This window comes from Pipistrellus hanaki (genome assembly GCF_964339955.1).
Source record: "Pipistrellus hanaki genome assembly, chromosome: 10".
Lineage (NCBI taxonomy): Eukaryota > Metazoa > Chordata > Mammalia > Chiroptera > Vespertilionidae > Pipistrellus > Pipistrellus hanaki.
In genome coordinates this window covers 23,583,251-23,598,839 of record NC_140512.1, presented here as the reverse complement: position 1 = coordinate 23,598,839, position 15,589 = coordinate 23,583,251, and the positions used below count along the sequence as shown (strand labels likewise).

Sequence of the window (15,589 nt, the reverse complement as noted above, 5' to 3'; positions counted from 1 at the left end):
ACTTGGTGAACTCTGTCCCTCAAACTTTTTAATAAAAATACTAATTTTTTTAAAGAAAGGGGAGGCAAACATATGTAATACTTTCAACAATAAAGGTAAATTTTAAAAAAATTAAATAATAATAATAATAATAATAATAATATTCAGAGGAGCATTAGACTGCTTCTTTCTGTCATCCCCCCTCTTTACTCCTCTCAAAGCTAATACAAGAAGGAACTTTTTCAGTTTCATATAAATTGAGTATTATTACCTTTTATCTTCTTGAATTTGTCTTTGTTGGCAATATAAAAAATGTTGTATCATTGATGATTTTGTCAGGATTGTATTTTATAGTATTATATTAAAGCATATATTCAGTATTCATGGATAATCTCTAATGTTGACAAAAGCATGCTCACATGTTAAATAATCTTTTAAAAATATTTTACACATACTTCAGTGTCAGTGAAAAGCAATACCACACAAGTAATTAATTTGTGCAGCTATTTTAATACATTTACCAAATAGGTAATTCAGTCACTGATAAGTTGACATAATTACAGGACAACACTTTTTCCAGTGGTGGATAAAAATAGCCTATGTTTTTAATTTCTATGTGAAATCACCTACTCCTCATTGGAAATACTGATGGAGATTACCAAGCAAACCATTCCATTTATAGGTGATGGAAGGAAACACCTAAGAGGTTAAATGTCTCATTCCATGTCACACACCTAGTAAGAAAACCAGCCTTTTGCCCTTACTTTCTCATGTAGTAATGTAATGACTTTCACTGTTACCTTCGCTTTATATACTGTTTAGAGTTTCAGAAATATTGTATTATTAAATAAAAAAGCAAACATGCTGACTCAAAAACTACAAATATAGTGAATCATTATTTTTTCCCCCATTAATAGAAGATATTTACTTACTCCCCACAAGAGATGAAAGGAACCCTGTAGTATATGGAGTCTTTACCACAACCAGGTAAGTTAAAAAAAAATGCTTGTAATTCTTCTAGAAAAATTGTTCTTATAAGTAAGAAAATACAGTTATATGTTTTGTCCCTTCCTTTTGTGTGAAAAAAATACACTTTTTTTAAAATTTTCCTTTTCACCTAGTGTTTCCTATAAATATTTTAATGTCAATATATACAATGTGTCTTTGTTCTTTTTACCCCAATGGAGTGTCCTCTGGATCATTTGTCACAGTTTATTTCAACAGTCCCCTGTACATAGAGAGTTCCACTGTTTTCAGTCCTTTGCTAGTACACATAATGCCTCAGTGACCAAACTTAGGCATCTGCCACTTCCTCTGTGAACAGGTATATCTGTGAGCTAAATGCTCAGACTAAAATGACTGGGTACAAAGTCATTTATGCATATACTAATCATAATAAACATATCAAGTTATGTGACATAGAGGTAGTGATACTAAAGAACTACATGTGTCAGTTGTGTGGCTAAGCCGTAATCAGGAAATGGGACACCCTTTTAAAATGTCATCACATGCTATCTTATTCGCACCTCCTCATTACCCTAGGGAGATGGGAGCTTGGCTGCTATTATCACCTTACCCTCACTGCACTACGAATATAGGCAAAGGAAGCTTGTACACTTGTCATTAAAAGAGGAGTCAATTAGTAGTAAAAATGGGACTAGAACTAAAGGTGATTTCCTAGTTGTTATCCTGCATTATTTTCTTCTTTATGCGTACTACTGTTCGGTACTTGTCATTGAATCTTGTGGCAAGATTCCCTTGCACCTATGAATCTTTAAAGACTATATGGACACTGCTTTATTTTATTGAATATTAATTGTATTTAATTCAGTAACTTATATTGGGCCATGTTCAAAGTATACCGTATGTCACTGTTTACAGTATAGTCTTTGAAATACTTTGCATTTTTTCCACAACTCCACTATCAATCTCTATCAATGCATATTGACATTATTATTGGAGAAATTGGCAGTATTGCCATGGGTATTAGAAAAATTGTCTTACGGCCTCCTTTTGATTAAGTTATTAAAATATTTTGGAGGCAAATGATAATTTCATTTCTGTGGCATTATCTTCATTTACATATACATTATACCTTATGTATGAACTAAAATGTACTATTGATTCAGAATATACCAAAAAAAACACACGTTCATTATAAGATAGAACATGTGAAACTTTAAATGTAAGAATAAAAATGATATCCTGAGTAGCTACGGTTTTCTCCTCCATTTTTCTGCTAAATTATGTCTGAACAACAAGGTGCAAGGAGAGCAAGTGCCTGTAGTTACTCAAGTTAAGTATCTCAGCCCGAGGCTCTTGGCACCTCTTCATTCACAGAACTGCCTTTGAAGTCACAGTGTGTTCCACACACAGGCACAGATATGTGCCAGGGTGGTGTGGCCCCAAGATAGTTCTCTTTTCCTCATACCAAGGTTCTGCCCACCCAGGGTGTGAAGTGACAAAGGTAGCTCTTTGTTCTTGGTGCACTTTATTACCTTATTTTTTTTTAATTTCTTTATTGATTATGGTATCACATAATTGTCCTCATCCCCCCATTCCCATCCCAAACCCCTCCCTATGTATGCCCACCCCTTATTGTCCATGACCTCTGGTTAGGCATATATGCATACACACAAGTCCTTTGGTTGGTATCTCCCTTTGCCCCTCCCCTCCCTTACCTTCCCTTTGAGGCCTGACAGTCTGATCGCTGCTTCTCTGTCTCCAGGTCTGTTTCTGTTCATTTATTTTGTTCATTATTTTCCCCTAGATGCGTTAGATCTATTACGTTATTTTCAATACCATCCTGGAGACTGTGGTCATATCGGGATGCACGTCACAGCCTTTATCCAATGAGAAGATGTAATTGATCTGCAATAATGAGCAATGGCATTAAGCATGAGGCATCATCCCTTTAAAATGTCATAGGCTGGTCATGTGATTTTTATGGGAACCTCTCTCTTCTTAGCAGCTAATTTTCTCCCAGATGCCTGTTCACTGTCAGCTCCCAATGTTTCCCATTAATGTCATTTCAAGAATATGAATGAGTGAGTTCTTCCTGCTAAGAGATTTTTTAGCTCATTTGCGGAGCACTGAGATGATATGTCTTTTCGATCATAAAGGGTGATCTTGTATTTTAGAACAGGAATCATTGAAAGCTTTAGATCCAGAGAAAATGTACTTTTGTTTCCAGAAATAAATCAAAAACAGAACATCTGATGGCTGTGTTAACAGTTTTCATCATTAGTTGGCAAAACTCTGTCAAATTTCCATGGAGCTTTTCTGCCTCTTAATCACATGTGCTCCAACTCTGTGTAATTAAGTTCAATTTTAAGCATCAGATAAGACTCACATGTAAACTAAAATACAAGAAGGAGCAAAAAAGATTGTTTCAACATATTTTTTTAATTCTTTACTGTTTAACGTATTACATATGAATCCTTTTCCCCATTGACCTCTTCCCACTTGCTCCTGCTCCCCGCCCCCCTCAGCACATGCCCTCACACCCCCTACTCACTGTGTCCACTGTGGCAAACAGTATGGGGTTTCCTCAAAAAATTAAAAATGGATCTCCCATTTGACCCAGTTTCAACATATTTAAATTAATTAAACATTAAATAGCCAATATGTATGGTCAGTCACTCAATTTAAGAAAACAGACACATAATTATTAACTAACTATATGTCTAGATTATTCTTCATGCTACAGGGGTAAGGGAGGCTGGGGGAAGGTCAATGGGGGAAAAAAGGAGATATATGTACTACTATATGTAATACTTTAAGCAATAAAAAGGAAAAAATGTAAATAATGTACCTTTTTATTTTCAATTCTTTATAGGGCATTATGCTGAAATAACCTCAAATAAAATTTAAGAGCAAGTGGATAAATATAATACTCTTTTCTACATATTTCTTTTTATCCTCCAGTTTTTCTAGGAAATTCTTATTTACCCATTATTAATTTAGATGTCACCTACTCACTGAAAACTGACCAGACAGCCCAGTATTGGGTCCCTTGGTGTGTGCTGCTTAGATTACTGCAACTACCCTTGATATAACTGTTCATACACTTCTTTTAGGCTATAAACTCATAGCCTGAGATCATACCTACATCTTGTCTGCAGCACCTCTCATATTTGTGCTTAATGAGTGTCCAATGAAGGAAACTGCGAAGGATTGAATCATGTTGCTTTCTTTCAGCTCCATCTTCAAAGGCTCTGCTGTTTGTGTGTATAGCATGGCTGACATCAGAGCGGTTTTTAATGGCCCATATGCTCATAAGGAAAGTGCAGACCATCGTTGGGTGCAGTATGATGGAAGGATTCCTTACCCCAGACCTGGCACTGTATGTATTCAGCTTAATAACAAAGTCACTTTTGTAAGCCCATGTCCTCTTTTTAAATCTATTGTAATAAACTACATCCTTCACCACAGCAATAAGTACTATGTTGTTTTTTAAAATTACTATTATTTATTTATGTGATGTTTTAACATTTCCATCCTTTACTGGAATTTAACCTTTTTCTTCTGAGTAAAAATTGTGAATAATATAGGAAACAATTAACTTAATCTTAAAGTGCAGACTACGCTGAAAATATAGCACTTATATACTACTTACATGGTACTTATGGTACTTACATAGACTCAATGAGTCTGCAGAATCATCAAAATGATTATCTAGAATGAAAAATATTCTAAATTAGAAGGAAATGCCAATTATGTATTTATTTCCCAACTAAAGCACTGCATATATGTAGCTAGAGTCCCCACTTAAACAACTTCATCAATTAAGAAGATTCATTCAAATTATCTCTTTTCTTGTTATGCACTGATCTTTTTTTTTTAAACTGCTGCTTCTTGGAATAATATGCATAGGTTAGCTAAGAAAGGGCATAGAGAATCTTGGGTCCAAAATTCCATTCAAATACTATAAATTGTGTTTAAAACATAGATGAAACAAGAAATGTGTTTTAGAGTTTATACATTTGTCTAAAAAACCATTGCAGTTTAAAATCAGTATGTGCATTATAAATGGAAGGTTTCTGTTTTACTGTTGGTGTCATTAAAACAGTTTGTGATTTAAACCTTTAAGGATTGGTTATTAACCAATATTGTTCTAATTCAATATATATTGAATATTCAATATTACATATTGAACTTATATAAATAAAAATGCCGTTTATCCTATTTAGGATTTAGTGTGAATATTACTACCAAGAGATCTAAAATTATCATCAAAATCTCTGAGAAAATTTGTTGCCCCAACCTGTCTAATTCTACTACATTTTTGTTTAAGTAAAACTATGAATCTTTTTATTTTCTACAAATCTCCAGGTCTAAAAATTTGGTAAAAAAAAAAACCAAACAACATAATTAAACATGCCTCACGATCCAGACACAGTGATAAGTATATCTTTACAACAACATGAAGTAGATATTTTATGGGTAAGAAAAAGTTCAATGAGTGTCACCTCATGCTCATAGTCTAATAGTTTATGAAGTGATAAGACTGTGATTCAGCTTAGATCTACAGAACTTCAAATCCAATGCTGTTACCTCCATGCCATTCCACCTTCAAAACGATAAAGGCAGACCACCAAACAAAACCTCACGTTGTTTCTCCAGGGAGAAATGGTCTGTTCTCTGCACAAATAATGATGAAGTTTTGAAGCCATTTTTTTTTTGCACTTGCCATTCCTTTTTATTTATTCCTTATTGTACTTGTAATTAGAGGAACATATCACACTTTATTTAATAAAAATATTGCTGAATAATATGCTTTCTATGAAATGACAAGATCTTTCCTGAAAACCACTTTCTTCTCAACTTAAAAATTTAAAATAGATTATTACAAACCACCTCTGCTTTTACAATTTCTGCATCCATTTTGCTGTCAAAGTTGAGTTGTAGCTTATTCTCCCAAGAGTGACTTCTGTTGACATTACCACTTGGGTAAATAAACACTACAACTTGCAGGGTGCCATAGCTACTTTATTTTTTTTAGTTCTGACATAATTACGTAGTTCCTGTGACAGGCAAACCTAAACTCCTAGCCTTGCAGCGATAGCAGTACCCTACAGTGTTCATTACTAAGCCTGGAAACGTACGGATGTACAGGATATATTTACAGGATCCCTTCCCTTCAAGGGATTCTTCCGCCCTCTGGTGTCCAAATAGCATGACTGAACAAACTGTGTTTTGTTCTGATGGACTTTGTAAAGCATTAATGTGCTGGGAGTCTTGGTAATGAGAGGTTCCAAGTGACATGAAATATGGAATGATGTGCCATACAATGAATAGCACAGGTCAGATGTGGAAATCAAACTGAGATCATGAGAAAAATATCAGGATGTTAGCTAATGCATTATTTGGAGAAAAATTTTTAAAGCAGATTTTTTTTAAAAAAAATATTTGATTTATTACAAAAGATATACTCTGTAATTTTATTCTGTTTTGATAAGGAATTTTTAGGATGTATGCATAAATGCAAAGTATTTGATGTTTACTTAAATGTGAGTTTCCATTCTTAAACCAGTCTCTTATTGAAAAAGTGAGAGGAAAGTACTTAAAATTGTGTAGTTGTGGTAAGAACATTTAATGTGAGATCTACCTTCTTAACAGACTTTGAAGTGCACAACACATTATTGTTATCTATAGGCACAGTGTTGTACAGTAGATCTCTATAACTTACTCATCTTATGTAACTGAAATTGTATGCCCATTGATTAATAAGTTTCCAATTTATTCCCTCCCCTAATCCTGGGGGGAGGAAAGGAATCATAACTCTATTCTTTGCTTCCATGAGTTTGACTACTTTAGATAACTTGTATGGGTGGGATCATGTGGTATTTGTCATTCTGTGACTTACTTGTTGAAGTTAGCATAGTGTCCCAGTTCATCTCTGCTGTCATATATTGCAGGATCTTCCTTCCTTTTTAAGGCTGCATATGTATAAATCTATCACATTGTGTGTGTTTTATCTAGTCAAATATCTGTGGACATTTAGGCTGTTTCCACATTCAGTATGAAGATTCCTCAAAAACTTAGGAATAAAGTTATATAGTCCAGCAATCCATTTCTGGGTATTTTTATTCAAAACAATTGAAATCAGGATCTTGAAGAGAGATCAGCACTCCTTTATTCCTCACCACACTATTCACAATAGCCAAGACGTAGGAAGTACTTGTTTTGGAAATTCAAATATTAAAGAAAATATATGTTTCACTGCTTATGAATTATTGTGCCAGTTTTTGACAATATATAAAACTCTAATTTTGTAAAAATAACAAATTTCATTTCCCCCCAAATACTTATTACTTTTACTGTTAAACTTTTAAACTTTATTTTTAAAGATTAAACACATACGAATTTCCTATCTGAGGCCCCATTTTGGTAGGGAGCAAAGTGAGATAGCTATAAGTACTATCTTTTAATTATGCATCTTGATTTAATTGATTTTAATTTGTGTATACTGGTGAATGATAACACATTATTCTTCCCACTAATAATTTAAACCCAGAAAAACTTGGTCTTTTTAGTAAGAAAAGTAGAAAGTGATATCAAAATGTCCTGTAAAAAACTTGAGTAAAAATGGTTGAATCTCAAACAGCCCCTATATAAACATTTCCCCTCTCCAAATCTATTTTAGGAATTCAGATATCTAGAAAAATTAAAAATACTTCTTATATTCATATTTACATAATCAATTAGCTATTTAATTTAACTGACCCACTGCAAAAACAATTTAAGTGCCTTTCCCCCCCCAGCTGCTACCTAATTGAAATAATGAAATACCTCCCTTTGTGTAACATTTCAAATCTTCGCTAAGCAAGAAGTACAATTCTTCACACGGGTTTTTCTCTAGAGAAAATCAAAGGTAGAGAGACACTCTCCTCCCTTTACAATAGGGCCGTTATTGTCTCTCTGCTAGGAGATTAAAGTCTTCCAAACTCAAGATGTGAATGTAGGTGTGTGTAATAGTCCCATTTCCCACCACACTATTAGGCTTTCTAACACTGTAAAAGACATTGAAAAATCACAATATTTGATTCCAGGTTCGCTGGAAAGTTTATCATGCCAAATATGCTACTATGGACCAACTCTGGGCGCTGGCATATCCACATGTTCCAGAAAGGCATTCTTTTTTACTTGAACATGTCAATTCATCCTTGCCTTAACTGTAGACGGTTTATGACTTTTGCTTCAACAAAGCAAATCCTGAAGGGATTGCATCACAGAGTAATATCTAATGTTGATAACTCAATCTGTCTAGCAGACTGGCTATCAGTAATGCTGCTTACAGTAGAACTAGAATGATTGCTGAGGAATTCCCACTTACCCTGGAAATGGCTGGGGTTGACATGACCATGGAATCCACTAGTTCCAAAACTCTTCGGGTGCTCTGTTTTCTCTCCTGACCCACCTAAAATATTTGGCTTTTGCACAATGGCATGTTCTTAGAGACCTGATGATTCTCAGAATTTTAAAAAATATATATTTTATTGATTTTTTTTTTTTTTACAGAGAGGAAGAGAGAGGAATAGTTAGAATCATCGATGAGAGAGAAACATCGATCAGCCGCCTCCTGCACACCCCCTACTGGGGATGTGCCCGCAACCAAGGTACATGCCCCCTGATCGGAATCAAACCTGGGACCTTTCAGTCCACAGGCCGACGCTCTATCCACTGACCCAAACTGGTTTCAGCAATTATCAGAATTTTAAGCCTTCATTAATCCCCTAAATTAGATCTGAGTTGTAACCTAGATTGGCCCCATTAAATAAGGGTTTTCTTGATGATATTCTTGATAAGAGATGTATGAAGGTTAATTTGCAAACATAAGCATCCCTGACCAAAGAAAAAAATACATAATTTAAAAAATCCAAAGGAAATTTCCTAAACTTCCTTTCTACTTGTGGAGTGGTAGACTATGATAATTTTACCAACAGGGACTGAAAAATATGGAATAATTTTCTCATAGTGTCTCATGCTACCTTTTCATTTATGCACCTGAGGAATATAGCTAACATTTTGTAGTTTGCTTTGCTTTGTTTTGTTTTAAGTAAAACTTTCCCAATTAATGTAAAATATTTGGCGAACTGTAGAGAAGGCTCATTTTATACATCACTGGCTCCTAGATGCCTCTCTATCATATAAACCTTCACAGTTTCATTTTCTTCTCAAAATTTGTTCACTGCATGGCCTTCCTCTTAATGACATTTACTTTGTCATCATTTCTCTAAATTACTGAGGATATCTTTAATTCTATTCCTCTTAGGTTTTTGATTCTAGGACGGAGAAGCAGAGTCAGGACTAGAATATGGGCCTCCCTGATTCCAAGTTCTTAACACTGATTACATTGAAGAGGATATAAGACAAAACATCATTTTCATTTCCCTTAGCTGTGTATATAGGCTGTGTTTCTTGGAAATGATGAGAGGGAATTGATTTTAACTTTCTTTTTCATAGAGCCAACACGCACTTTTACAATGAAGGACTCCAGACTACTCTCTGTGTTCAAAAAGGTTTTCTTTTTTCTGGTGTCACAATTCCTCTAACTGCAGGGGTCCTCAAACTTTTTAAAGTGGGGGCCAGATCACGGTCCCTCAGAGAGCTGGAGGGCGGGACTATATGAACTACTAATTCCTACTGTAACACCTTGGCTGCGCTCACTGCCCAAAAAACCTGGCGGGCAGGATCAGACTCCCCTGGGGGCTGCATGTGGCCCGCGGGCCGTAGTTTGAAGACCCCTGCAAAGGAAAGGGAACCTTAAAAAAGAGAGAGAGCCTTTAGCTGGTTTGGCTAAGTGGATAGAGCATCGGCCTGTGGACTGGAGGGTCCCTGGTTCAATTCTGGTCAAGGGCACATGCTTGGGTTGCAGGCATGAACCCCATTATGGAGTATGCAGGTGGCAGCTGATCAATGATCTTCTCTCATCATTGATTTTTTTTTTCTCTCTCTCCCACTCGCTTCCTCTCTTAAATCAATAAAAATATATTTAAGAGACAGAGGGGGAGGGGAGAGATATTTCTCTCTGTATTTGTACCCCTGGCCTTTCTGTCTCTGATATTAAATATAGGGTCTTTCCTATCGATAGCTGTTAAAAACTGACTCTGGAAATAGGATGGTCCTTATTAAATCTGCATTTTTTTTTGTTTTTTTTTTCCTTTATAAATAAAAATTAGATTCTTTTCTTGCATTGCAATTTATTCCTCCCAGTTTGCTAAAATGAAAGCCTGGTTTAGTTTTTTCCTTGTGCCAATTCTTCCCTCACATAGTCATTCCTCTGACTTGTTTGAAAGGAAACTGCAACCTGCAGAGAATAGCCTGAAGCATTAGGGGGAGAAAACTTGTTACAGCTGTCTGGTGCCTGGCCAAGGGGCAAAGTTCCCTCATTGGATAAAACCCATTTTTCTCCTCTTATCCATTGCTTCCCACTGCACTACTAAAGGCCCTCTACAAACACTCAGACCTGCCAAGCATAACATGATCACACCTAGCCAGCTGCGGCCGCCAGCCATGAGAGATAGGCCCTGAACCATGGCCTGAGGCTGTTGGGTTTACCCTTTCATCTCACGGTTTGTCTAGGCGGGTCTCTTTTTCACTTTACACTTTTTGCGGTATTATTTCCAGCAAGATAATGACATTCTAAACTTTGGTAAATTGCCCTTTTCATTTTACACAGATAAGCTCCTTGACTTATTTCGTACAGTCACAGGAGCTAAATTAGCGGAAGTCAGGCCAGTGATAGAAAGCTGGAGGCAGGAATAAATGGACCTCTACAGTATATTCAGATGGACCATGTTAATGCGTAGAATTTAAAAGTATGTACACACAGAGACAAATCCACTTGATTTTTCATACCCGGAATGTAAAGCTGCAATAGAAAAACTTTATAGGATTTTCAAAAGGAAAATAGTTCAATATGCTCATTGGCTTGAGATGGACCATTTTTCAACACGATCTCTTTTTTCTGTATGGAGTTTCTCTTTCCTATTTCGCTCTTACCTGCATCCTTTGCTTGACATGTCAAGCTATTTTGATTTTTTTAAAAATATATTTCATTGATTTTGTACAGAGAGGAAGGGAGAGGCATAGAGAGTTAGAAACACTGATGAGAGAGAAACATCAATCAGCTGCCTCCTGCACACCCCCTACTGGGAATGTGCCTGCAACCAAGGTAGATGCCCTTGACTGGAATCAAACCTGGGACCCTTGAGTCTGCAGGCCGAGGCTCTATCCACTGAGCCAAACCGGTTGGGGCGTCAAGCTATTTTTAGATCCCTGTGCTCCACAGCTATACGATATCAAAAGAAAAATTCCTCTGGTTTTTAACGTACTGTAATAACAGTATTTGGTTCAAACTGTACTATCTTAAACCTCAGGGAGCAACTCTACCAAATCACTTTCATTTGTAAAAGCACAGTGGGGACCTGGACCTGTGAGATCGCACGGAGCAACCTGGAGGAAAAAGATCTTATACAAACACTGGCCGCATGCCACGAGGAAAAGCTGCCATAAAAAAAAAAAAAATACACGCATTTTCAAAGATCATTTTATAGTGGTCAATAGAAACCAGGTTTCCCTTCTTTCCTTCTTTTTTCTAGATTTTATTACACTAAGACCTTTTTGTCAGTGGAGAGCAATGAGGAAAAATGTCATATTTGTTTCATCGCTAAACGTGCATATCTTCATCTATCTATACCTTTTCATATTAAAAACCTGAATTATTTGAAAATGTGATACCAAAAACTATGGCTTCAATATCATCATATTGTTTCTTTTGAAATGTTGGCTACTGCATAACTACAGCTGCAAAGTCCAAAGAGATCCCCTCCCCACCCCCCGAATTTGGAAGGCTGTTTCAAAAATATGCAGGCAGAATTTTGCTTTTGCTTTGATTTTAATGGGAGACCAACCAGATTGTATCGCAGGCACTGTAAGCTGTAAGCCTGCTATAAATTGCCTTTAGCTGAGCCTCAAACAGGCAGGCTCTAATTGGGCAAGAGCTTTGAATCACTTGAGCTCCATATCCATTTTGAGTTGCAGCTTAATCTACTTAATATGGCGTTCCTCCCTTTACAGAGTTGACAGTGCACTGGCTGGAGGCTAAGTGCTGGAAGCAGTGACTGCAGACACACATTCAGATCTTTAGACCAACCTGCAGTTAAGACTACGCTAAGTAATAACCAAATGACTGATATTCTAGGGTATTTCTATTCTCTTTGGTGCGGACCTGGGACACATAAATGGATATTAAGAAAACATCAGTTTATTGAGACTAGTTATACAAGGGTTTGTGCGTGTGTATGTAAGATAAAGGTATTTTCAAATTAATTTTAAAAAATCATCAACAGGTTTATTTTTGTACAACTTTGTGGTATTTTTCTAACTTAGTGAGCCATTGGTATAACATTGGGCTAAGGTCATATATTGTGACTTTAAAGCTATGTCAGTATCTTTAGTCCCTGAGGATGGCCCTGTTGATGCTTTGATTAAGAAGTCTGATATATTTTGGGCTTTTGACAGGATTCTAATTAATGCCTAATATAAATGGTTCAGTTCAGTGGAAATTATTCTCAATTTGTCAAAAAACTAAAATATGGGAAATGTAGCACATTCTTAAAAGCTCAAGGTCACTCATTTTCTTCTCAATGCCTGTCTCATGTACTAGTAGCCAAAGTTTGCCATTCTAAAAGAATGCCTTAGTTCAGTAAGAATTCAAATATGGTAACAGAATTATTCTGCAGTAACTTACTAAGTTACAATATACCGAAGTCATAAAATAAATGTAGAAAGCAGGAGTGGAGATATGTACTTAAAAAGTAATTTTAAAGTAATTATTCCTGTTCTTTGGATAAAGATAGAAAATCATTTAATTTCTGAGAGTATGAATGTTTCACTTTTCCACCAGGGGGCAGGATATGCTAACTATTGAACTGGTGGACACTAAAAGGCACTCAGGCAATTTTAGACAGAAGTGAGAAAGTTCCACAGATCCTTTAGGGGAAGAGCTGTTGAGTTGTTCACAGTATTAATTTTCACACCAGTTATAAATATGGTGTGAATTTAAAAATGAAATCTTAAATTAATTAAAATAAATGGAAAATAATGGCTTTCAAATTCCCATGTTTGCTGATTACTTTCTTAAAAATTATTTGACTCAAATTTTATGTATTTTTATAAGAAATAAACATTTTTATAGGAACAAAGCTTGCTGTGGAAACTTCAGAAAATACAGGTAAATAGGTATAATTCATAATATTTTTGGGAGAGAAGATTGGATTTAGATATATATGAGGTCAACTGCATTTATTTCTCAGTACAAGTGATTCTACATTGATCCCATTCACCATTCCTTTAATATTTTCAGTGATAAGCTTTTGTATTAGAATAAAGTAGAAATGTCTCAGGTGCATGAATAATATCCCCCCACCCCTTTTTTTTTCAGTGTCCAAGCAAAACCTATGACCCACTGATCAAATCCACCCGAGATTTTCCGGATGACGTCATCAGCTTCATCAAGCGGCACCCTGTGATGTATAAGTCAGTATATCCAGTTGCAGGAGGACCAACATTCAAGCGAATCAATGTGGATTACAGGCTGACGCAGATTGTGGTGGATCACGTGGTGGCAGAAGATGGCCAGTATGATGTAATGTTTCTTGGAACAGGTACCTTAGAACAAGATTATGCTTTCCTTTCAAGGCATTTTTCATTATTGCACAAATAAAACATAAACTTCAAAACTATTTATTGATCAAAACCAAAAAGAGTACTTATTAGTTAATATCTAGTCAGTAGTTTTTGTTGTGTTCAAGTGCCTCAATCTTTATTTATAGGAAAGTTACCACTTTATTCTCTCCACACCCACCCCTACCTCTTTTCTCATTAGTTCTTCTCTTGGGTTTTAAGTACCTAGGAAGTTTGGAGATCACCTTGCTGGGGAATTCTGTAGACTAAGAGAGATGCATCTCTTTCCAGGTGGTCACTCAGGAGTTGGTATTTCTTAAAATTGCATAACATGCCCTAACATATTTGGTTCAGTGGATAGAGAGCATAGGCCTGTGAACTGAAGGATCCAAGGTTAGATTCTGGTCAAGAGCATATACCCAGGTTGTGGACTTGACCCTAGTAGGGATGTGTAGGAGGCAGCTGTTCAATGATTATTTCTCATCATTGATGTTTCTCTCTCTCCCTTTCCCATCCTTTCTGAAATCTATAAAAATATATTTTAAAAAATTGCATAACACGTGCTCTTAATTGACAATCCTAAATGTCCCTCAGCCTCCTTTAGTATTTATTTGAAATTTTAAAATATGTTTGTATATTAGGACTGCAATATGCCGGCTGTCCAGTAAGTTCCCAATATCTATTTGTTGAATGACTGTGGACCAAAATTAAACAACTAGGACAAAGCAGTGTTTCTCTATCTTCACACATCACATTTGCCTTTCCCTATGAGATACTTGATAAGCCCTGCCCCAAAGGATCCTTTCACCCAGTTTTGAAAAGCAGTGACTTAAGATTGCTTTTCAAAATACTTAAGCATTGCTTTGTAAAGTTCTTTAAGTAGAAACTTCTTGAAGATATTTTTTTCTTATTCTTGAATTTTGTGGATTATGTATCACTTTCATTATTGAACCTGTTTTTTTTTTTAATTTATTATTTTGTCTGCCAACTCAATAGTTATAAAATGAAAAATAAATACCTTTTTTCCCCCCAGAAAAAGAACTATTGCTGATTTAGCAGGTCTCAGAAATAAAAATATTACACCCTGGCCAGTGTGCCTCACTTGGTTGGGCATTGTCCCCTGCACCAGCTGGTTGTAGGTTTGATTCCCAGTCAAGGACACATGCCCAGGGTTGCAGGTTCCATCCCCAATAGGGGGCATGTAGGAGGCAGCCCTTCAATGTTGCCCTCTCTCTCTCTCTCTCTTTCTCTCTCTCTCTCTCTCTCTCTCTCTCTCTCTCTCTCTCTCTCACACACACACACACACACACACGCACACACACACACAAAATCAATAAACTATTTTTTCAAAAAAAATATTATCTAATAGTGTCATATGAACTCTAATGGCAGTAAATAAAACATGTATCATTAATACAAAAGCACTATATCTTAGTATGTAATACAATGGATCAAGCATTGCATAATGATAGAAATGAATAGGTTTCCAAGCAATGAACTTTTTAGTGGAGTAAGAAATAGAAGTACAGAAAAAATTTAGAATAATTTTATCCTAAAAACCTATTGGTTCTACAGAAGTTGGATTTACTAGGAATCCTGTGTGTAGCAAACTCCAATTGCTCTCCAGAAACCAGTTAAACCGGATTGTGTTGCAGTGGTAACCCTTAAGCCAAGGAAAACAGTGATGTTCCCAATGCCACAGAGATTGTTACTGAAACATCAAAACTTGAAATAATCAGGTGTCTCTAATTCTGACGAGTTTGTCACTTAGTTTCTGCAGCCTACCCAAAGCTCATTCCTAGGTTTTGCACTTTCCCGTGCCATAAATGCCACTCTGCCACTAGGTGGTACTACCTAACTTTTTCTGATTGCATTATTGGGATGCTAAGATAGATTTTCAATCATGACATTTGGAAAT

At 36.0% G+C, this 15,589-nt stretch overlaps 1 protein-coding gene across 1 annotated transcript in view; it reads left to right on the top strand.

The window, feature by feature from the left end:
* The window catches only part of SEMA3D (semaphorin 3D), a 185,615-nt gene that overhangs the window by 148,986 nt on the left and 21,040 nt on the right, over nt 1-15,589 (top strand). The window contains exons 10-12 of the mRNA XM_084897339.1: nt 897-966; nt 4,180-4,324; nt 13,430-13,652. Coding sequence (XP_084753465.1) covers nt 897-966; nt 4,180-4,324; nt 13,430-13,652 — 438 coding nt within the window. The remainder of the gene's footprint in view (nt 1-896; nt 967-4,179; nt 4,325-13,429; nt 13,653-15,589) is intronic.